At 42.0% G+C, this 24635-nt stretch overlaps 1 protein-coding gene across 2 annotated transcripts in view; it reads left to right on the forward strand.

Annotated features, from left to right (window-relative positions):
* Window positions 1-24635, forward strand: part of NUAK1 (NUAK family kinase 1) — a 49548-nt gene that overhangs the window by 11488 nt on the left and 13425 nt on the right. Inside the window, exons 2-3 of one of the 2 annotated variants that reach the window (XM_055807792.1) lie at window positions 12787-12907; window positions 23905-24056. In XM_055807792.1, the coding sequence (XP_055663767.1) occupies window positions 12787-12907; window positions 23905-24056 (273 nt within the window). The remainder of the gene's footprint in view (window positions 1-12786; window positions 12908-23904; window positions 24057-24635) is intronic. The other variant, XM_055807794.1, reaches the window with a different exon arrangement.

A 24635-nucleotide genomic window follows, 5' to 3' on the forward strand; every position in this document is an offset into this window, starting at 1 on the left:
GGACTAAACAATACACTTGAAAGTGATTTGTGTTATTGTCTGTAGAGCAGAGCTTGTATTTTATGAACTGGCTGATCATAAAGACAGCATAAATCATGTAAAGCATTCTAATTTACTTTTTCTTTCTTTTTTTTCTTTTTACAGATGGGGCTTATAGAGTAGAGTTGCAGTCAAATGTCTGCTCCAGGATATTTTAGTTGAACTGTGTGAGTCCATTAAACAAATGTAATGGCTTTTTGGAAAGAAGTGCTGCGTGTTTCAAACCAAATGTTTTACATAGAGAACATCTGGGTAGTTCTGGGTGTTTGTATGTAGAAAACATCAGACAGCAGCCGTAGTGAGCTCAGCTGGGAGGTTGCCTGGGATGTAGTTGTAGGATATGACAGTTCAGTTGTTATGGGGAATAATTCCTATGAAGTATTGCCATAAACTGAATGTTTGGCACAAACAGCTATATCTTTGTTTTACTGTACACCCAAGTTATTCTTCTTATCTGCCCAACAAAACTCTGAACTATGTTTAAACAACCCAGTAAATGTTGGCACCCCTGAGCTGCGGCATGTGCATTAAAGCAAACTTGAGGAAGCTGTTACTGTTAAGGAGAAACAAAGCTTGCTCTATTTTCAATGAAGCACTATTGATTCCTGCTACGGGCAATGCAGTGCAAGTGAGCGATGAATGCAATATGTGCAAATGGTTTGTGGGGTTGAATTGGAAATGATCAATGTTCCAGCAGTGTTGCGTGTTGTTGCTTTGAGGAATGTGAAAATGCAAAACCAGTGAAATGCATGTAATTAGCCTGACATTAGACTTTATTGGGGCTACTGGAAGAACTTTATCCTGGTTCAATTAATAAGACTGCTCTTACTTCACAGCATCAGAGGTAATATATTTCCAGGAAATGTAGGAAATGTTGAAAAATGTCTTATTTGGGAGTTGGTTCTTAAATTATTTCTGCAGTTTAACTGAGGAATGCGTGGTTCAAATGAGATTAAAGCTGTAATTTCCAGAGTAGCAATGCAGCTTCCCCTTTCAGGATTGTTTAAGTAAAAAGTTAAACAAAGTGGGTTAGGCAGTCTCTTGCTCCAGTCCCTTGTGGACAGCAATTCACATTGTGCAGCACTGCTTTAATAGTCCTGCTCAGTCTGACATGATTCGTGGTATTTGCTGAGATGAATTTCTGGACGGAGCAGCGTGAGAGGGAATTGCTCCTTGCTCTGAGGAAAGGGGTATGTCCAAGTCTGTGCGAAGGTCACTGGCAGGGTGAAGTGGGAAGCCTGCACTGCTGCTGTTGCACTACCTCACAGCTTAGCTTTTGGCAAGGGGATCCCAGAAATCCGAGCGCTAACTCTCCCTTGTTCAACTGACTGCGGCCAAAACACATGCCAAAAAAGGTGTTTGTGCGTGTTGAAGAAGGGGGCAACGGTCCTGGAGATCACAGGGTCTGGGGGAGTTCTTAGCCAAAAGCTTTCCATCTAGAAAAAAAATCGCTTTGCTGTTTCTCCCCTCCAAAGTTAACCCTCCCCATAACTACTTAGAACAACTGTCTGCAGTTGTGAACTCCTCTTCTAACAGGGAAAGCTAGAATTATGCGTTTAAGGCTGCAAAATTGCTTGATCACCAGCTACTTAATTGTAGGAAGGCGTGATTCATTCCTCGCCCTCTCACATTTATTCCAAGCCCAACTGGCTGTGGGGAGCAAGAGTGTTCCTGTGTTACTCTCTCCACTGAGCCGTTAGGGTGGCCCTGGTCATTTACTTTCAATAAATAGAAGGGAACAACAGGAGGTTCCTCTACCTTCAGGGGTATAAACATTTCTCAGAAATCAGAGACGGATTTCTTCTGGGGAAGAAATGTCAGCAAACTCCTTTCGTCCCTCTGTAGCAATTCCACCATGTTCTGTCATAAATTCTAGGACGGTCCCTTCCAAAAAGGGACCATTAAATAGGTAACGTCCAGGCAGAACAATGTAATACTGAAGAGTGCTTTTACAAAGCAAATTTAATATTGCAAAGTGATCTGCAAGCCCTGGAGCAAAATAACCTGGGTGAGGCTTTGATACACATGATTGCCAATCTTTTTGTTTTCCAAGAGCACTTTTCCAGATAGGATGTGGGTTTATGGTTCACTAGATTCCCACCAGAAAGTGGTGTTTATATTTTGACCCACCTTAAATCAATTTAGAAAAATATACTAGATATAGGTGCTTCTGATAGTTCTGTGTCATTAACCTTTCCAGCTGTGCTGTTTACATACATCTGTGTGCCTCCTGTGATATAATCTGTGGCCCATCATCCTTGTGCAATGATTCCCTGCTCATCAATGTTAATCCAAAAGCCTCAACTCTATAAACTCAACTTTAAAATCTGTCCACGCTTCAAAATTCTAATTTTGAAAATTGGATGTTAACCCAAAATTCCAGTGGGTTAATTTTGAATTTGAGGTGGTCAAGCAGTTTAGTGTTGGGTTTTAATGAGCATTGTGGTGCCTGAAGGTATGGACATTTCTTCAACAAAAGAAAGACTCTTCCTAAGTTTTCCTTGTACTGTTGTGATTCTCATGGTGAAATAGCACTTCCTTTGTTCTTTGGACTGCAGAACCAGGAGAGCAAAACTGGAAGATCCACACAATACTGGGAGACTTCACATGTGTGGCAGAAGGGGCATTGTAAAGATGTGCAAAACTCTCAGCAGTTCTGAGGCTTCTCTGAACTCACAGAAACGTGAGTGAAAGAGTGAAAATAAGCCAAATTACATTTCTTTACCCACATCTTCCTCAAGCAGAACATACCAAAGAACAAAAATGCCTTGTCAGGTGGCTTCTTGGAAAAAAACTAGTTCTAAGAAAGAGTTCAAACAATGTCTAACCCCATTCCTTGTTTAATGTGAATTACAGCCTTGCACTGATTTAGCACCTTTCACCTAAATGTGCAAAATCACTTTAGAGACTCTGGTAATTGCTGAGGTTACCATTATTTAGCAATTGTTTAGCCGCCTGTTGCAATAGTTTGCAGCAGTTACTCAGAGGGTGTGAATAACCCCATTTCCAATTTAAATTATTGGGAAGAAATACGTGAGACTGTGTCATTTTCAAACTGGAACTAGATCCAGGTATCAGGTCTCTACACCTCTTTTCTTAAGAAAGTCATAAAGGGTTTTTTCTAACAAAGTAGCCAGAATCTTGGTTTTGCATTTCATCCCAAATCAGTGCCTTGAATACTGTGCACTCCTACTTCAGAGGATTACTTCAGTGTGGTTCACTGCTTATTCACAATGAAAAAACAACATTGAATTACAGTCCCTCTCTGCTGCCCCAGGTTAGCGTTTTACATGACATCAGCAGCTGTGGTAGCTGTGAGATCAAGCTTCAAAATTAACGTGAAATCTATCTTCCAGTTTTTGCAGGGGGAATCTGTAATACCCATGTAACACTGAGAACTGTAAACTTGGGGCTTGTGAATTCGTTCACTCCTCTTCAACCTGACTTGCCAGTATTTTAATTAGTGCTAAACCGTCTGTGCACAGACTTGCAGAGAAATTAAAAGACTGACTGACACAGGATTTGCTTCCAGTGACTTTTCCTCTTTTGCACATGTGCTGTATGGAGCTGTGCTGTTTGGAAGCTGATCAATAATGATTGCACAATTCTAACCTTATTTAAACTACGATATAAACAGACATGATAGAAATGGATGCTACCAGGTTTTTCCTACTTAGAAGTGAAGTCAGCTTTCTTCTTTCTGCTCCACACCCCACCCCCACCCACCCCCGTTTGTGTGTGTGTTTTTTTTTTTTTTTTTTTTTTTTTTCTCCTTTTTGATTCCAGCAAAATTGTAACCTGGAAGAAAAGCAGTTAGACTTTGTGAAATCCCAGTTCAGTGTAGCATTTGGCTTTAGTAAACGTGGAAGCCAAAAATAAACATCTGCTTGGCAACTTCACCAGAAGTTAACTGTAAATACAGTTTTCATCTTTTCAGTGAATGTGGCATTCAGTGCTGGTTAACATCCATTAAGGAGGAATGATCCACAGTGGAGGTTGTAAAGCAGTTTTTTTCTTTTAAATACAGTTATGAACCTCCATTGCCTTGGGGAAATCCCCTACCCCAGTTTCTTTCCAGATATAATTTCTTATGTGCCAAAACATGAACTTCCCTTGAAAGCTTCAAGGATGGGATATTTGTGAGTTATTAGGCTTTGGAAAAGAGATGATCTTACATCGATCTGTGCATGACAGCCCCAAAACTTTAACTTGGCCATTTTTTTCTCTCGTTAGTCCTTTAGAATTAGATCATAAGCCTCTTTTTTTGCAGGCTGGGTTATGAACATTTTAAATATTGCATCTTTGTATATTCAGAAGGATAAGGAAGTGAATTAGGAAAAATGTAAGCAGTCCTACTCTTTTCTCCAGGAAGGTGAACTGAGCAGTCCTACAACTTGGGAACTCAGTAATGCTGTATGCAAAGCTTTTATTTTGGGAAGGGAGAAGTTTTTTTGGTATATTTCTGACATATCAGTAGACTGTCCATTTCTGAATTCTGCAGCCCTCCCTTCTCCCTGTTTTCAAGATTCACTGCCTCACTATGAAAAATCAATAACCAGGTTGCTAGCTTGTGTTTTCAAATGCTATTGGAAATCAGATCTGTGCTAAACCACATGAATGCTTTTTTTAATTCCTAGTGGTAAATCACTCCTGAAATGTTTAATACAGAGCTCTGTAAGATCCATCTGGTGGTAAGAATTCTCAGCGTTAAACGAAGAAGTATCTGCCAGATAAATTTGTCAGAGGAGAGGCATAGTGTAAATATGCCAGGCTTCATATATGTTGGTGAGGATAGTGGGTACCAAACAACAAAGGGATGTAAATTTTCCAGTAAGGCAGTAGTTACTCAGGAAATGTGCTCACAAATCCTGTTAACAGGCACTGAATGCGGAGGTGAGGAAAGAAGTGGAGGAAGGGTGTTGTACGTGTTCCTCCTGGCACCCACTTTGTATATGTATGGCATAAATGTGTTCATCTGGTGCCTTCTACTGCTTATTAAAACTTGGTTCCACAGGTGTTTTTCTCTGTGAGTAAAGGGGGAACTGGAAAGCAAATACAACTCCCTTACCTAGTGTTCGTGATTTTCTTTCTTGTTTGTTGATTCTTGTTAATTTATCTTCACTTGATGAATCATCATTTATATTATGATAACAGCAACTATGTCCAACATAACCAGAAAAGGAAAATTAAACCTGAGGTAACTGTACCCTGGTTCTCCAAGAGGCACTGGCACATTGTACCTCAGCAGCTGATGCAGATAGAATGTTAACATTTATCACGCTGGCTTGGGACTTCTTGTGCCTTAGCGCGAGAGTGAGTTTCTCCACAGGTAGTGTAGTGATAGAGTGGCAGTAAATCAGCTTTGGTTTTTAGAAATACAACCTTTTTTATGTGGCACACTGGGAAGAGGGGAATGAAGCAGAGAGGCATAGATGTTTGCTATATGCTTTTGCCATACAGAGTGAGGCAGCTGTAAAAACCACCCTTGCCTCTTAAAAGCAAATGAACTTGAAAGGTGCACTGTGACACGTGCATCCTCACCCTTTATGTGCGCAGCTGCTGGCTCACAACAACAACAACAGTGTTTTGTCCTTGGTAACATCCATGACATGAACAAACATGCAATGGAACAGAGTAATGGGGCAGAAGCCCTGAGATTTAAATCAGCAGTCTCACTGGGTGCAGATGGCACCAGTTACCGCTTTGAGCAACTCCCCTGATTACTGCATAGTTTGCCAACATATCAAACAATAGAGTTGGGCCGTTGATAAATAATTAATAAGGATTTTGTTGCATGCTTGTCTCCCAGGCAGTATCACCATGGAGATGATCAGGCTTTTAGGATCTAAAAAGTAACAAAATCCAAAACAATGGGATTGTGTAGACCTTGCGCTTTCTGTGAAAGAGAGAGATCTCAGAGATGTGTTAGCAAAATGCACAACACCAGGCACTAATTTTACTTCAACTCACAGTGGCCTTTTGTCCAGCTTTTCAGTGAGTGCAAGAAGTGTTTTCTGTGATTCTGCAGAAGCTTGTTCTTAGAACTGCATGTCCTGCATGATGCTCTTTGTTACTGCATTTGGCCTGGGATTGGAGTCTCAAGGTAGGGTGTGTTTTTTTTCTAGCAAAGGACACAGCAAAGATATACTCGTGTAGGATGAGTCTTACAAGAAGTCTGCATGAGAATACCCTTTGCAGAATTCTTTGGATGCTTGGCTTCCCTGTAGGGATATCTGCCCATGACTCGTTCTTCCCACCTGGAAGGTCCAGAGGCCAGATAGGCAATTATTCAGCCCATCCCCAGCCTTTCCTTTCTCTCCTTTGTATAACCTCTGGAAGTGCTGTTTCAATGCAACTGCATTATCAGCACCCCCCTCCTTATCACTTGATTGCAGCAACCTCAGGGACCACCCAGTTTCATAGCTTTGTTTCTCTTCCTCTTGTGTTGGTGGTGTCTGGGCCAAAAGCCATAGGCAGAGACTCCCCTGGAAAAAACATAATACGGTGCCAGACTTTATTCTTTCTTGCTCAGCTCTGTGGAGCTGGAGAAAGAACAATGTGCCTTTTCTCTCCCCACCCCCAGACATCCTCTGCTCTCCCTTTCTCTTCCCCCCTGGTTGATCCACCTATTCTTTACCTCCCCGCCCCTGTTGGCACTTGACGTATTGCATTTCCCACCTCGGAGTCTCAAAGAAAGGAAGCAGAGCTGTGAAACCAGCTGGGCTCACCCACTTCCCATTGCTGGGTGGGGATGGCCTCAGTTCACAGCTTTTGGAAAGGAGAGTTTTATGTGTATTTAACCCTCCCCTCCCTCTTCACCCAAAGAAAATAGTTTTAAATAATTTTCTCTAAGCTGCATTTCTAACACATGTCTTGGTGGCAGCACGCTGGTTTCCCTTTCTTGGGGGACTGTGCTCTCTGTCCTGATGTCATTTTTCTGACTCTCCACAATAGTATTGCAAGAGCCCACTGGAATTTGCTCGAGCATGGGCGGTATGCACAAGCGCTGGAACCAGCTTAAAAGTCACAGCCCCCGCGGTGGAAAAAAACAGTTTATTCATATCTCATCACAGTCCTAAAAATAGCCTTGATAGATAATAAAGAGTGGAAGATTGTTTTCAATGGGACTGAATGTACTGCATGCAGAAATTGCTGGGGAAGGGTGAGTGTTCAGGTGGTCGGCCTCAGTTACAGCACTGCTGGCTTAAAAATCTGTGACTTTCTGCACTGTGGCTAATTCTACCTTTGTTTATATTCACACACCTCGGCTGGAAATGAGGGAAACATAGGTTCATTAGATTACAACAAACACATGAACCAACTTCCTGAAATCAAGTGAAACAACTTTACGCTCTGTTGAAAATATAGCTTTGTTGCTCATCGCATAAATGATGATGCCAGCAGTGACTCAGCAGACGCAGAGTTGTGATATGGAAGTGGGCACCTGCTGCCTGCCATGGCCTTTGCCAGATACAGAAAAATATCTCAAAGTCTAAGTATGTGATGGTCTTGATCTGCCTCTGTAAAAAAGAAAATTCCACTGGTTTTGCTCTGCCCAGTGGCTGAGAAGCTCATAAAGGAGGAGAGATACTTCTCTTACAGATAGGACTGAATGTACAGAAACCTTTGCAATAGTCATATTTTTGAAGTTATTTATAGTTCAATTCAAGGTATTTGTACCACACAAAAGCAAAGGAACATGAAGTGTGTTGGAAAATACTGAATAATCTCTCTACACCAGTTCATAGAGGGAGTATAAATCCTTTTTCCAGCAAATGGAGACAGGTAATTTATTGCAGCCTTGGAGAGCAGCTTATTTCTCCACGCTTCCTGCCCAGCAGACTCTGCAAGCTGACTCACAGAGGGATGGGAAGCCAAAAACTGTGCTCCCTCTTTCCTGTATGCTTCTGGAAGGCAGAGCAGCAGTGGAGCAGGGACTGTGCCCGTGCAGAACCATTTGGAAATGCCTGGCAATATTAGAGGTTCACAACCCCCTGCTTTCTCCCTTGTGCCATGTGTTTTGGAGAGGGTGTTCTCTCTTCCTGCTTCTGAACAGAGGCTGGTACCAGAACTGGCAGTGCAGGTGCAGGTGGAGGTGGTTTCAATGCATCTCTGGTGCTCCTTTCTCCCCCTCTATCCCCGTGTGTGGAACCATGTTGCCATCAGAGCTGGAGAAGAGATACTGAGGATGTTCCTGGTGTGTACAGCTGGTATTGATCCCCAGAGGGACTATCAAATGGCCTAGTTTTGAGCTGTGACGCTGTGACCTCGGTGCTTATGCATATATTTAACTTTATGTGTGTGAGCTATCCCACAAAAGTCAACGGCCTGCTCACATGTGTGAAGTTATGCATGTGCTAAAGCGTTTTGCCAGATTGGATACTGTGTCTATAGGGGCTCTGGGTGAACTTGAACTTTGTTGGGGTGAGAGGCTTTAGATTTCATTATTAAAATCTGATATGTTACACTGTCTGAGTACAAGGTCTTGGAGTTATCTCATTAAGACAAAAAGCTAGGAAAAATACAAATTCCTCCACTAGTAAAGTTACTAAAAATACTATAATTAAATTATCTAAGTCTTAAAACCAGTAAAATATATTGAGAAAATGTGGTAGAGATACAAGTACAGTGTTTTGAGAGTACCGAAGGGACTAACAGCACTTTCTCTGCAGATCTTGAGCTGGAATATTTGGAGTAGTTAATGTAACTGATGTAAAAAAGCATGTTGCGTTTGACCCTACTCTTGATTCATAGGCTGTGACCCTTAATAAATTTTGATGTTGCACACAGTAGAGCTGTTGCTTGCAGAGAAAGCAAGGAAAGTAAGCAGGCAAGCAAGAAAGAAAAGGACCTAAAGAATGAACAAACAAGTTCTTTCATAAGGTATTTCTCAATTGAGATTATTTCTTATTAGCCTTAAGTTGTTCGAGTTCATCATGTACCATATCTGGCAGCAGTCCTGTAAGTGGGGTTTTGAAAAATGGAGACAGCTCTGTCTGGTGTTAAGAACATAAACTGTATTTTCTGGAATATGTTTCTGAGTAAAATACGTTTCATGAAAGAAATTCTATTATTGGTATTTTAGAATAGCTGTAGGAAATAGCTGTTTTACAGCCTGATACCCTAACATACAGCTAGGGATCTTACTTTGTTCAGAGAGATGAAAACAATGAAATGTATAATAAATACCTAAAATGTGATCATGACTTGTAATGTTTCCATTAAATACTACCAAAAAAAAAAAAAAAAGAAAACTGGACTGCTTTCTGTTTTGTGTTGTTTTTTTTCACATCAGTAAACTTAAGTCGAAGTACTCTTGCTGACATGGTTGGAGGAGGCTGATGCAGGTGAAATCCTTTTCTTAGAGGGGAAGAACTGTCCTGCTGCTCCGCTAATCCTGCTTTGGGATGCAGCCTCTGACAGTGACAATCCACTGACAGTGATCGCTCACTGTTTGGCCTTTTGGACCAGGTCACCAGCAAGGCTGTGCGCTCTTGATAGCCTTTGAGACATGGAGCCTGTCCTATCCACTTGGGCATTGCGCAGGCTGCCAGGCAGACGGCGCAGAGTAAAAAGCGTTTATTGAGATGCCTTCAAACCTTTCACTTCCCTGCAGCTCTTTTTGAAAGGAAAAATAGCAATTGAACATGGGGAATGGTATTGGAAATCAGCCTTTAAGAAAGAAATCAGATGGTTTGTTGAACAAGGCGCTCCTGTGGTATGTTGCAGAGTTTGGGAGAGAGAAGCAGGCAGCAATTTCTCAGATGCTGCTGTCCTAATTTCCTTTAGGAGTCATGTCAGCTTTCTGTTTTGATTTCCTCATATCCGAAAGGTGGACAAATAGTGCTGTTTCATCGCTAGCCTCCCAAGGTTTAATTAATAAATGGCTGCACTCTGCTTTGAGCATCCTCACGTGCTATGCAAATACAGTGATATTATTTCGTTAGTACACGCGAGTGTTGGAAGCCTCGCTCCAATATGGAGTGCTTGTGCTGGTAACAGACTGTGCCCCGGCTAAAGGGCCGTTGCCTCCTCTGCAGCGCTCTTGCTGTTTGTCAGGGTTGCATGGGGTGGTTTGTGCATGGGCAGGTGGATGCTTAGCAGGAGCCAGCTGCCCTGGCTCCGTTGACACCACTGGAGTTATGATAGTTCACACCTGGCGATTGTCTTTCCTTGTTTCCAAGTGCTGGTCACTGTGTTCTGAAGTAGCTGAGGGAGGGAAGAGAAAGTCCTGAATGTTAAAACCCGAGAGATGTGTTCAGCGTGCATTCTTTCCTTATGTTGGGGTGAGATCTTGCAGCCTGGATGTCACTGACAAAACCCAAGTACCTTGACTGGGCTGCTGAATTCTACCCCTGCAACTGGGAAGTGATGTTTTCAGGAGAGCTTAAGAACCATCTTCAAAATTCGGTTAAACTTTTACAAATAGCCTTTATAAATTAAGGCTCCTAGGTGCCTTAACCACTTTTCAGCAAGGGGTGTGAGACCGTAAACTCTCTGGTCCTGTTGAAAAATATGTTCCCAGGCAACACATCTGTTTGCATTTGAAGATTAATCCCAGCATATATTTTACAGAGTGTTGCCACGCTTTTCAATCACATTTGCATTTTTGTATCTAAAAATATATGTTTTCATGTATGCAGTTATTCCGTGGAGGCCGTTTGCAGTAACTATGTGTAGACGTACAAAAGTCCTGTCTGTGAAGTACAGTCAAGTTAGTAGGAGATTGGCGTGCCCTCTGGGGTGCCATTATTACTTTACCAGCCATGAATGGTGAAGAATTTGCTCCCTGTTGTATATCTGACAATGAAACCCTTCTTAAATTCTTCCTCAGAGCCAAGTACAAGGCTGTCTCTTAATAAAAATGTGTTTTTACCCATGTCTATATTTATTTCTTGCAGGAATGCACATGCTGCTCCAAGAGCCACCCACATCCTTCTTGTATACAGGGTGTATTTGCATTTGTAGCCTGTCCCAGTGCAAACATGGGAAGGGGGAAAAAATCCAACCTCATCTTTAGCATTAGTTGCCTTCGCCATCTCTAGAATTACTTGGAGATTATCTTGATCATTCATTCAATTAAGATTGGTTGTAGTATCTTTCTAGAAATACGTGCCACGTAGGTAAGACCATGGTTATATTGTTACTTTTAAAATCTCTATCCCAAATGTTTGGGTCAAGAGGAAGAAAATAATTCGTTTGGTTTTAACATGCAAATCTTGAGTTCTGCTTTTTGTTCTGCTGTCCCAAATTAGGGTAGCACTTGAGCATGAGCTTGATTTTGAGCATGTGCTGAAATCTTTGGGAATTAAAGGGGATGGGACATGTGCTTAATGCTTTTTTGAGCAATGTTGCTTTCCCGAGTCCAAGGCTTTGTAGGAAACCTGGTCCTTTAAACTAGTTCCTGTTTATGTACATTTCAATTTTATAATATTGTAAGTTTTTCCCTTTTTTCTTCAATGTCCTCAGTGCTACATCATATAATGAAAGCAATACTGGTCATGCCACTTGCAATTACTGAAGCAGGCAGTGAAGGAACTTGGGAAATCATGTAAATCACAGATTTACAAGTGTTTTCCCAGGAGAGATCCACACTGGTTGGTTGCACAGAACGACAGAAATTTTGTTTACCCATAAAAGGGTGGTCATCTCAGCAGGTCAGTGATGTTTTTCAAAGACATATCGTTGATTTTAACCTAGCTGGTAATTTATTCCTTGAGCTCTGGCTTACAAAAATAAAGCAGGGTGAATATTGAGTATAATAAAGGTTGTGCTGCCATTCAGTACGCACAATGCCCTCACCTTCCCTCTCCCACCAGCTTCTCTCCGTTGTTGGCTTCTTCATTTCTTGTAGGGTATGAACTGACCTCCGCGATAATTTATGGCATTGTTCAGATAAGCCCTTTTTTCACAGGCAATACACATACACACACTCACAAGGGCTGTTATAATTTGAATTTATATTGCAAGTTTAGCTATCACTTCCTCTGTTCCCACCCTGCCTTTTGGAAAGATACCCAGTCACACGATGTGCTTGAGAAAAGGTTGCTGATTGAGGAAGGATGCAGGAAGGATATGGTTTTGCAGTGATTGCATAAGTGCAGTGTAGGTAGGACCTGAAAGCCTTGGGTTTATATGAGGACGAGTTTAGATATGAATTTCAAAGAAGAGTATCTGATTTTTAAAGAAGTCATAACTCCTGAGCAGTTTGCTTGCTTTAGAGAACCGTGGAGCAACCCATATTAATGTGATCCTTAATGTATTAACATGGACAAATAGAAATTTTTAATTGGTATCCTGAATTCCCTGCCTCTGTTCCACCAGAGATCTCAACTTTATTTCAGAGAAATTGTCTCCAAAGCTTCTATTTGCAACTGTCAGATGCAATCATGTCTAAGCAAATGCGCTTCCCATCAAAACCGTTTGGGAGTTTTGCCATTTGCCTCACGTAGAGAGTACTTAGGCTAACACAGAGATCCTTCCAAAAGATGCTGTGTTCCCCCCCTCAGTGAAGCCCTAAGACCTGAAGACCTTAAAACTTCATGTCACCCATTACTGTAATGAGAGTGTATTTATTGCTATGCAATGAAGGAGCTGGGGCATGGAAGTTTGTATTTTAAAGCTTTGTTTTGGTCAATCCATTTTCTGCCGGCGTCTAACATCTGTATTTATTTTTTGAACTCTTCTTAATGGATTAGATGCATCTGTTCAGTTCCAAGAATAATGCTTGATTTCCTGAATTTATAGGTTGCAATAAAATCCATTCGTAAGGACAAAATTAAGGATGAACAAGATATGGTTCACATCAGACGGGAGATTGAGATCATGTCATCCCTCAGCCACCCTCATATCATCACCATATATGAAGGTTAGTGAATGCAATTCTCCTCCCTGACTGCTCTGTTATATTCTTGCAGACATGATGTTCGTGTTTCTTGAGATCATGCACCAAACTGCTACTCCTAGTGTAACCCATCCCTTACCAAAGAGACTGTTCTGAGCACTACATTCCCTCTGAACCACCAGTGGTTCACAGATGCATAGCCCTTTGCCTGGAGGAGCTTCTTCATGTGTGAATTGAGTGCTGTGTCTGTGGCAGGTGGGAAATTGTATCACGGCAACTGCTTGCTCCTGTTGGACAGTTCAGTTTAATTTCACCCTCAGTCGCATAGCAGCCTGATGTCCGTTCATGTCCCCAGCCCCTGAACCAGTCCTTTTAGGTTTTATTTTCCCTGGACTGTGCAAGACAAGTCTTGTCTGCTCTAGGCCTTTGGTTCTCCCTTACCTGCCAGTTAGCCTTGCTGGTTCTGTTGTTGCTCCTTTCCCCCCTGAGTCCCAGCATCCGCTTCCCATCCACCTCTGCACACTTTCCTGTTAGTCTGATTGCTGGCGTATCATTCCCGTTTCCTTATCCTGTCTTCCCTCTCTCCTTTCTTACTGGGACAGCGCTGGGAAGCCTGCTAATTCCTGCCTCTGGGAGCTGCTCCCTGGTCACACAGGATGGAGCAGGAAGCCAGGGGCATTCCTCCCTGATTTGCCTGTTTGTTTGTTTATATATTTATAGTGTCACTCTGTAGTAAAATCTGCTTCTCCCTCCTTCCTTCCTTCCTTGCTTCCTCAAGTAACATCCCAGCTCTAGCTGGGGTGCTCAGACTGGGTGCGTGCTAAAAGACACCGGCCAAGAGGTCTGTTGCTGCAAGAAGGGTGGCCGCACGGTGGACCTGGGGTGTGGATTCTGGAGGTTCAGGGGGACCTGGGTCAGGCAGCCCTGTCCCTGGGAATCGCCTCTTCCCTTATGTGCAGAGCAGGCAGCCTGAATTTAGCCCTACATATTTACATATCCGTGAGGTAAATGCGCAAGGTGATGATATGTATATGGCAGCTCTGCTCTGAGAGTTAATACAACTGATTAAAACAAGGGCTGGCTTGGCGTACGGTTACAGTATCGCATATTGAGTTATTCAAAACCATGTTCTTATACTTGAAAAGAGATGAATATCTGTCTTTTTATTGAATAAACTCATAACAGGATCTGGGAACAGAAAAGGGGAGGGATGCTGTGTCAGCATGTGGGTTGCAAATGGAGCAAAAGTTATTTCAAATGTGCACAGGAACTCAGAAAGAAAAAAGATTAAGCATACTGTGGTCCTTTGACCAATTGCCCTTCTCTTCCTTACTTTAAATAGTTTTTACTGAGTTAAAACATTTGTAAAAGTTAAAAAGATTACAGCATTTTTAAAAAGCAGACAATAAGGTCCCGTGGGAGCAAAACTTTCCCCCTGGCCCTGTGGAGGGAGGAACAGTGCTTCTGTAGCAGAGCCAGTAAAGCTCCACGATGGAGGGTTCATCCTGTCTGCAGGAGGGTGAGCGTCTATGGCAGGTGATGTTGTGGTCCTCTTGTGGTCCATCAGCCAGCAGCAGTGCTTTGTGGCGATAAACCTGGAAGCATTTTTTTCTCTCATTTCTGAGTTTTCCATTCTGTTGCTGGTTTGTTTCCTTTTCTTTTTCTAGAAAGCAGAGCAGCCTTTCATGGCTTCTTATGTGTTTAATTCCTGGCCTGAAGGGATGGGCAGTAGAAGTTACCTTCTTGGTTGGACTGTAGTCCATTAGAAGGAATTACATAGAGCAAGAGCGGTTATACAGCTCATTCAGCCTTTCCAAGCAGTTAGAGTTGGTATTTGGCCTTCAACAGGCAATACTATAACTTAGATATGGTGGCACTGGGAAGACGTGTAGTTGTACAGCTGAGTCCAGAGGAGAAGTTACGTACTGCCCAGAGATAAGGATGTGAGCTCAGGGATCCTTAAGAGTGTGGTTCATTTTAAGCTGAAGAATGTTTGTAGTGAAGGGACTACATCTAGGACTGAAGTATTTGTATCCTCTTGAAGTTGGATTTTAAATGCATTGCTATTGCTCCTGAGTGATGCACAAAAAATGTGATAGTGTTGCTATCCTCTGACATAAAATGTTGAAGTTATTCAGTCCTCGGGGATGGGCTTAATGTCACCAAATGTGAGTCATCCAATATTTAGGCAGTTGGTTTACACTAGAAGTCTAGTGTCCCTCTCTAGTCAAGAGAGATCAGCATCAACACAGGGTGGTTTGCTCCCTCCTGGGAGATATTTTTTCAGATAGGTGGGATAAATGACATACTGGAGGCTCCTGCTTGCTATAGGTGGAGTCTAGCTGACTAACTTGGATCAGATGCTTAACTTTTAAACTGAAGCCACCCCACAGATATTTTTATTCTCTCTCACTAATTTTTACTGTAGGTTTTCAGACTGCTGTGCACATCTGACAGCACTTTTGTAGGGGCTAGGTTGCACAGATCTGCCTAGCATGGACAATGCTGTATCTCCCCGTAATATCTTTGAAAGCTCTTTGTGTTGCATTTACAAACATGTGTTTTCCTTAAGCAGGATCCTTGTTTAGGTACCCTTTTGACCTGCCTGCTTAAAAACAATTAACCTCTGAATTTGTCAACACAAGCTTATCTTCTTCTTGGGTTGTTTTTTTTTGTTTGTTTGTTTGGTTGGTTGGTTGGTTGGGTTGTTTTTTTTTTTTGATACCAAGGAAATTTGGATGTCTGAAAACAAAGCTTTCCAGTTTAGAGATTTTTTTTTTTTTGGTTTTGGTAACCTAATCAAAAGGCACGAACCTCGGCCATTACTGTGAGGGCAGATGTACAGTTGTGACTCCAAAGAAATTCCATCCTCTCAGCAGGGCTCTAATTGGCAATCTGTTGAGCAGGGCTGCAAGGGAAGTGCTCTTTCAAGTGACTTTAAACTCCTTGAAAGGGACTGGATAAATGAAGCTGGCTTTGCTAGTAGTGTTCTGATTTCAGCACATAAATTTTAATTTATAGAATAATGCCTCTGTCCATTCATCTGTCTGTCTCCCCCCTGCCCTTCCCCGTTTCTTTTTTGCCTTGAAAACTCCAGGATTTGATAATAAAGCCTTTGAGAACAAACATATTTTTCCAGGGGCAGCCTGAGTGCAAAATCTATCTCATCTGGCAATACTTTATAAAAGTTAAACCAGGGAAAGAGCATCAGGCCTGATTCTGCAAACATTTAAACATGTGTTGGACCAATCATGAGAGTGAAGTTACCTTTGGTACGTTCAGGAGTGAGCATTTGAGTCTTTGTGGTGTGAAATACAGAGCCAGTCGTGTTTCTGTGCTGGAAGACTTGTCCTTGGTCACCACAACCATACAGAAAAGTTCACCCATTTGCAAAACACGCTTAAAAACGATCAGATTATTAGTTAATATGTTTGTAGAAATAGTTTAACAAATATATTCCCTGAAGAAGTAATAAATAGTATGATCACAGTTTGGTGCCCGTGGAACTTGATGGCATTAACGTGAATGAGTAGCTGAAGGAAAGCATGTGCTGAAGTGCTTTGCTGGAATGGGGCCAGGATGCTTAGAACAGTGCTGGAGCTTTCACAGCAACAAGGCACAAAAAATGGATTTCCCATGTAAGAGGGGCTTTTTACTTTTTTTTTTTTTTTTTAGGTTGCGTTTTTGGTACTTCTAAGAAAAAGCACAGAGATTCTCTGGCATGTATCTACCAGTCCACAATGACTTGAGCTAGGCTGCATGTTTTGTAATCAGGAAACTGGTTCAGCTTTGCTGTACTTTCACATCCCAAAGGCAACAGAAGAAGATTTGACAGCGTGTAATGATGGTGGCATAGTACTCCAGGATACTTATCTTACTTGCCAAATACATGTTCAGTTTCATGCTTTGTGCCGGATTTCATGTAGCAAAAAGCAAATGCATGTTTCATGGTGTTTCAGACACAGAGAGGCTTGTCTCCAGTGCAGGGCTCCTTGAGTTCTATCAGTCAAGTCACCATGTTGTCAGCAAAAGCAACTGCATTGCCAAAAGTCTGCGTGGGTGGCAGCCGGCAAGGTGAATGGATGTGAGTCATTGCAGGCAAACTGTGTGTGTCCCCAGCAGCACCAGCTCAGGCAAGTGTCCCCCACTGCCTGCGGCCATGTGCACCCCGGGATGGTGCTCGGGGCTCGGCTGCAGCTCACACCATCAGTGGGTTTGTGCGTGGGCAGAACAGAGTTATGTGTCTCAGGCTGACACAACCCCAGCCTCTGTCCCAGCCTCTGCTATCTCCTGGTTTTCAGATGTAATCAAAACAAACTTTGGTGCTTGATGACTTCATCCCTTCTGTGTGCAAAACACCTGAAAGAGTCAAAAGTCTCTTAAAAACATCACGTGGATGACTGGGCTTTAAACAAGAATGAGGAAAGTTGGAAAGCTGGAATGTTTTTTTTTTTTTTTATGTAGCCAAGAGAAAGTACTTCAGCAGTGACACTATTTAACCACATTTCTAATTGTTTTCCTCTAATTATGTAGGCTTTTGACCTTCAAGTGCTTTATTCCCATTGTTTCCAGTTGATAACATCCAAGAACATAAAGTAATATTTCAAGAGTCTGGCGATCATAATGAAAGAAATATAAACAAACTTAACTCTTTAGTTACCGTGCCCTACCTTTATGAATTTCCTGTCATTCAGGGTAATCGGCTAAACACTTTGTCAGACATGACATGAACTCAGACGTGTGAGATCACTGGCTGCCCCAATTCAGATGTCAGAATGATTGCAAGCAATGACGACATTTATTTCCATCTTTCTATTTACACAGTCCTCCCACTGCAATGTAAATGTTTGCTTGTCTGAAGTTCCTCAGCAGTTTGTAATCATAATTTTAAAAACCGGGGAATTAGCTCTTGTATTCTTTGCTGAAACAAAAGACAATTAGTGTAACATGTTATTGTGGCCAAATTAGCAACTCTCATTTTCCTTTCCTTTTTAAAGAGTAGACCGTCAAAATCTGCATATCCTCAGTCTCATTCTCTGAGAAAGAACCTCAGCAAGGATAATGGTTCTCATTCTGATTTAATCTCCTCACTGGGGAGTAAATTCTAGCACGCTGTCTGATTTAAAATGATTATTGCAGGATCTTAACTACACTCCTTTAATTTAAGAAGAGATGCAATTTGGCTGAATAAGACCATAATTCAGAAAAACAATTTAACATAAGCTTAGCTTTAAAACACATACATATCTCACACTCTTCCATTATGATTAAGCATATGCATAAATTTATGCATATACAGAAAGTGGTTTTCTACATTGGACCTTGAATATTTTCATGTCTACTGTATGCATTATTTTAAGAGTAATATGATAATAATGATAATAATGATAATGATGATAATAATAATTCCAAATAAAAAATGCGCCAAGGGGCTGTAAAACTTTCAAAGTAGTCAAGAACACAGAAGATGCATCAGGCTGAATTTCTAAAGTAAAAAACAGTTTTCAGTACTTGCATGTCTCATAATTTGAGCCTTATTACACAAGTGAGGTAATTGGGTCATACATGACTTTTCTGAATGAAAAGGTTATTCTAGTCTGCATCTCCAAAATTAAAAACAAACTCGCTTGTTCTTTTGATTTGGCTGACCTTTAATAAAAGAGCATTTTGTAGCAGTGGAAAGGTACTTCTGTCTGCGGCTGTTAGGAGAGTAATAAAAATACCGCTGAATGGAAAGACACCAGATGGAAGGAATGTCAACATACTGGAACTAATTTAGGAGATTGCTCTGATAGAGAGCAAAGGCATGAGGAGAATTCAAATGGTTCCAGTGCGAAGAGATTGGCTGAGAATGGCCACCCCTCTTAAACTAACAAACTAAAATCCTTACCCCAGGGTTACATGTAAACCAAATGGAATCAGCCCACAAGGAGGTAGTGCATTAAAGGGGGAAAAAAAAAAATCCAGCCCGCTCGTTTGACTTTAGCATCCTGTAAGCTTGGAGGAAGGGCAAAAGCCTTCTACTTTGTTTTGCTTTTTGAATTTGCTAGTAAGTCCAAAGCAAACTGTCCTAATAGAGAGGTGTACAATGTACTGTTAAATCTTTGACTGATGTTTGCAAAACCATGCTCATGTGGGCTTTCAACACTTTTAGGGTGAAGTCTATCTTAGCATTTAAGAGAGACAGTGAGTATGTTCATCCAGTGTCAGACTCGTCCTGTGGAGTTTCAGTGGTGGTGACTTCGGTGTAGCTAAAGGGAAGAATTTAGCCATAGGGTTGAAAAGAAAAGAAGAGAGCTGATCACCAAGAGGTCCCTATGCAACCCATGCCATTTGGAATATGGAAAGCTGTAGATAGAAGCTGAGTTCATAATTTCACAGCCTCTAAATATAAATAAGTGGAGAGATTATATGCAAGAATTATTGCTGTAGTAGAACAGCCTGTGAAAGAGACAGATTGTTGACGTTACAAAATGTACTTTGTCTCAGATATGTCTTTGGTAGTGGGAAGTGAAGTTCTTTCCCAGTTTCACATTCATAGTCTTCAATGAGCTCTGAAGCCAGCAGATTTGGTTTCAATTATCAGCCTAGAAGTATAGAACTTTGTCATTTAAAAAAAAAATAATAAACACACGCATTAGAGTTAAGGGGGAATTTAAAGAAAAGCTGTAAGAAATCTTTCTTTGACCATTGCATCTTAAGCACTTGCTGCTTGGGTAGAGTGTTGCTCTTGGCCTCTGCTAAGGCTCTTGGGGTGAACAGACCAAGTCCAAGCAAGCTTGTAGCCCACTGGAAAATGCAGTTTCTCCACATTGTCGTGGCCCATGTACATTAATGTAGTGCTTTTGCTCACCTCCTGGAGGTACAATCACATTGTTCCTTGCACCTTGTGATACATCCCGTTCCTGCTCCCATCCTGTTCCCGATGTGCTCTCACAGTGCTGTCCCTGCCTCCTCCCCTGTGGCCAGGTAGAAGTGTACGTAGCCATCTCAGAAGTCAATCCTTAATCCTGCAGTCTCTGTCAGCAAAGGAGTGCTATTGTTTTGCAACCACTACCCTGCAGCACTTGACCATCGTGGCTAAGGTAGTGCAGCAGCCCTCCCACCACGGTGAGGTCTTGCTGCAGCTCTCCGTGTAACTCAGCTTGCAGAGTGCTGGAAATAGAGTGGCTCAGAAATAAATGACACTTGTAGCAAGCATTTCTCCTGCTGCTGTCTCCTTTAATACATGGAGCTTGTGCCTTGTATCGAAGCAAGCCACATCTCTTGATTCGTGATTGACAGGCCATCTCTCCTGCTACCGCATCTGGGTGTTGATGGTGACAGTTCTCCACTTACCTTATTTGGCCAATTGTTTGCAGAGTATCAATGGTTGGAAAGAAGTAAGAACAGCCCCATCTTCCTTACACATAACCTTTCTCCTGCCCTTGACCTTGGTCAGGGTTGAGGAGCAGGCATGTACGGCATGGCCGTCCCATCAGTAGCAGGCTGTGGGATGTTCCTGAGGTGCAGCATTCTGCTGAAGCCATGCTTCGCAGTTGGCAGTAGGTGCAGCCAGGGTTTAGGCACACTTCTAGGTGGGGTGAGTTTCAGAATGAATATGCAGTAGGATGGCAGGTAATAAATCATCTGCAACAAAAACAAAGAGTGAACCAAGCAGCCCCAGAAGCTATATGGAGGCAATCCGTCCATCATCAGCCTGCAGGTTACAGCCCAGGTGTTAACAGGGCAGTATATTTATTACCTCATTATTATTTGCAGTAAGTCAATCCAGCCTTTAATTAATGCCCTCCTCTCCCCCCAGCCACTGGCCACAATGCTTTCTTGGAGCATATGGTTATAAAGCTACATACTGTGCTCAGAAGGGAAATTCAGAGGTGTCTGTATGAAACCTGCCTGGCATCCTAACTACTACTTTGAAAATTCATTGTGTGCGTGGCTGATAGTCTGAGACTTGCCAGAATACCACCTTGTCACGTGCCTGATAGTTTTGACCACTGAATTCCTCTTTAAGATTGTGTGTGTGTCTAGATGTAAAACCTAGTGCCTTTCCGCTCCCTTCTTCAGTGGCAGCTCTCATTTAAGATGTTTTTGTCTGCTGTTCAGTTCCCTCTCTGCGGGAAGGTAGCTGCATGCCCTCTCGTGAGATTCAGCTGATACAATGGAGGTGCTCTGAACCGAAATGATGCAGTTGTAAGAAAATACCTCCCCCATCCCTGGAGAAAAAAAAAGATTCTCCATTCACCTCTGCTCCTTGGTGAAGAGATGGATTGCTGTTTAACTCTGTAATGTTCAGCTATGATGATGCTGAGGAGGTCTCTGTAATGTCATCTAAGTCCAAGGGCAGTGTCCTTCTCACAATGCTCCCTTGTGAAGAAAAAGAATGTGCCAGTTTGTCCTGAGTACACTGATAAACTGAAACCCAAATACAAGTTACTGGGTTGCTTCTATTCTCATTGATTCTAGTGCAGTTTTACGACAAAAATTAAAAATTTGGAACAGTCACTTATGCTTTCCTAAACTCAACTTTAAGGTATTATCTCAGTTTCCTAGAGGGCATAAGAGAAAGTTTAAGATGGAAAGTACCTTTAAACATGCATTCCACCAAACGGAGTGCTTTCTGCTTCGTTTCTTTAGAAATGCAGGAGAATATGTCTGGATCAAGGCTTGTATTAATATGGCAAATTTTAGTCCAGAAAAATTAGATTCTGGAATTTGTAATTGGAGAACATCAAGGATGATGTGAGAAAGCTCTCATGACTGAGTGATGAAGGCAAAACTTTAACAAAAACACAGTCTGGAAGAATGCGCCATGGTAGCAGGGCTGTTACTGCTGTTACTGTCCTCAGCAGCACTGAACACTTGGTGGGGCATCAGCGGTTGGGACAGTGGGGTGGGAAGAGTTGAGGGCCCCTTTGACCCCATCTGTGCCCCGCTGGTGAGGCAAATGTCCCCCTGCGCTCAGGGTGGTCCTTGGCTGGTATTGTTGGAGTGTGCACTCCCATGAGAGTCCACTGAGATCAGTGGTGCCACGTGGCAGCTTTGCCTCTATGTTCATGATGTAAAAACCCCTAACTCATTAAATCAGGGTGGGTTTTTTTGAGGAGGTGGGGGATTGTTTTGGGGTTGTTGTTGGTTTTTTTTGAGTAGGTGGGGGATTGTTTTGGGGTTGTTGTTGTTTGTTTGTTTTAAATAAAAACTCTTAAATAAGAGCATTTTTAGTGATTTGTCTCAGCCTACTGAAACTCTTTACCTTCCTAAACAACCCTGTATCTAACAAGCCTTTCCAGGCTTAGAGAAACGAGTGTGTGCATCACTGCTTTATTGGTAGCACATCACTGCACTTCCCTATATGGCACAGGGCATGCTTAGTTTTCCCAGACAATATCATTCTGTCATTCTTGGAGAGGATACTGTAAGTGTAATCCATCCAGAGACGGCTCTTCCAGTTTCTGAAGTTTATTGCTAATGAGGATGCACATAGGATGCAATCACTGGCAGGAGCCTCCTCTTTGGGATACCGTGAGGCCAGCAGACAAGTAAGCGGCTGGTTTTATCTGGCTGTTTGCTCTCCCTTTTATCAGAGCTGTTTGGCTGGGCTTCAGGGGTGTTAGAGGGAACTGCAGAGGCTTTGGCTTGTGGAGTTGAGTGACAAGGTGTGAGAGGACACGAGACAAAGCCTAAAAGCAGTAAATATCTGTGTTGAGAAAGGCAGCTTCACATTCCACTGCAAAAGCTGAAGTTGTTTTTTTTTTTATTTTTGTTTTTTTAAACGCTAATGACTACTGGCAGAGCTTTGCTAAAGATAGGAAGGCATCATTCCAGTAGAGCTGGTCAAAACCAGCATCCATTTGTAATAACCCCTGTAACCTCGTTGATTTGCAGATGCTTTGCTGCCGTTGTGACCTAGCCTCAGCAGGCTGCTGCCACAGATAGAAAGAAAAGGAAAATCACCATGTTTTAATATGAGCAGTGGTTATTTACGGCAGGTGCAGGAAGTTTCCAGTGGATTTTTGGTGTCAGAATGGAAAAACTATGTAGCAGCCAGGGCACTATGGCAATTTGAAACTACTCACAGTCTGCTTTACTAGATTAAATATTTAGTTATCTGCAGCTCTCAGTGAAGTTCTTGACAGCATGTGGCACAGAGTGCCTTCAGTCCTAAAGAACAGTCAAGTTGTGACGTGTATTGGATGAATGTTCCTTGCACTGCTTGTATGGGAGTTACACATTGCTGCCAGCTCTGCGCAAGTGGCAAAGGATGTATGTACAGCAGATGATGGGACACGCAGTGGAGGCAGGAGATAAGTAAGCTTGAGCATGAGTTGCGTGCATGAGACAGGGTGCAGAGCCATACTGACAAGAGCTGTACAGCTCCAGAGACATTGGAGCCGCTTCTAGCTCAAGTTGCTGTGCCCACCGTGCTGTTGCACAGAGCTGGGCTGGAAGAGGACACATACATCAATTGACTTACTGGATTTTGATGGTAGGTAAGAGCCAACCAACAGTCGTTACAAGCCAAATGGCAATCCTGTATCAGCCAGTCGTTGGAGACAGTTTATTATGCTTTCTATTAACCCTTTCCAAATTATATGAAAGCTCTTGTTTTCTTTGGTCCTTTGGCCTCAAGAGGACTATTGGTAAGAGGCAGTCCCTGTTGGGGCAGGTGTTAGTATTCAGGTGTTGCTGGCACAGGTATCCACCTCACCTCATTAGGATCAAGTTGATGTTGCTGCCCTGTGACCCTGTATTAATAGAGGCAAAGAGCCTCTTTCATGTAGCCATATGAAAGTGAAGATAGCCTCCACTTTCCTCTCTTGATCTGAAATATTGTAAACTTCCTCTGAGAAAAATTTAGCTTTGGAACTTGGTTTTTGCAGTGGGATTGGTAATACCTCTCTCCAGGCTGCAGTGGTGATATAGGATGGATTCAGTCATTCTGAGTCTTCTTCACTCTTTAAAGTGTCAGTTTTCAAACGTGTTGAATCAACAGTGGTGTTTTTTTCTTTTATCTTGTGCAGTGTTTGAAAATAAAGATAAGATTGTGATCATCATGGAATATGCAAGTAAAGGAGAGCTGTATGATTACATCAGTGAGAGGCGGAGATTAAGTGAAAGAGAGACAAGACACTTCTTTCGACAGATAGTCTCTGCTGTACATTACTGCCACAAGGTGAGCAATATATTTGATATTAAAAATGCTATTTGAAGACTGATTAGTTACTTATATATGTTAAAGCATGTCTGAGGCAACAGCATTCATTATTAAGTATCACAGCATATGATTATATTAGTGCAACAGATCATCATTAAAAGTGCTACAGTAGTTCACTGCCTGTTTTTAAGGACTAAAGATGTTTTCCTGTGTTATGGCAGATACCAGCCACTCCCTTACATTAGCCCTACATTGCATTTTTGCCTTTGAAATAATTCTTCTGACATTAAAGAAAAAAAAATTAACAACATTAACTAGAAAAGGCATCCCATAGAATTTCTACAACATTAATATTAATACATTCAAATGAATGATAGTTTGCAATTTGAATATACAAGTGAGCAACTTTAGAATAGGAGATAAGATATATGAAAGAAAAAAGCCAAGAGAAGGGTAGGAGTTTTCACGGATGAGCTTTAGTATGCATTCATTCTGAATAGGCAAAAGTAACTTTTCCAGATGTAGCGGTAGCACTAGAAAGATGCCTTTTGCTAATGACTTTATCCATCATGGTACCCACTAGAATGACAATTTAAG

This window comes from Falco peregrinus, chromosome 6, assembly GCF_023634155.1.
Source record: "Falco peregrinus isolate bFalPer1 chromosome 6, bFalPer1.pri, whole genome shotgun sequence".
Taxonomy (NCBI): Eukaryota; Metazoa; Chordata; class Aves; order Falconiformes; family Falconidae; genus Falco; species Falco peregrinus.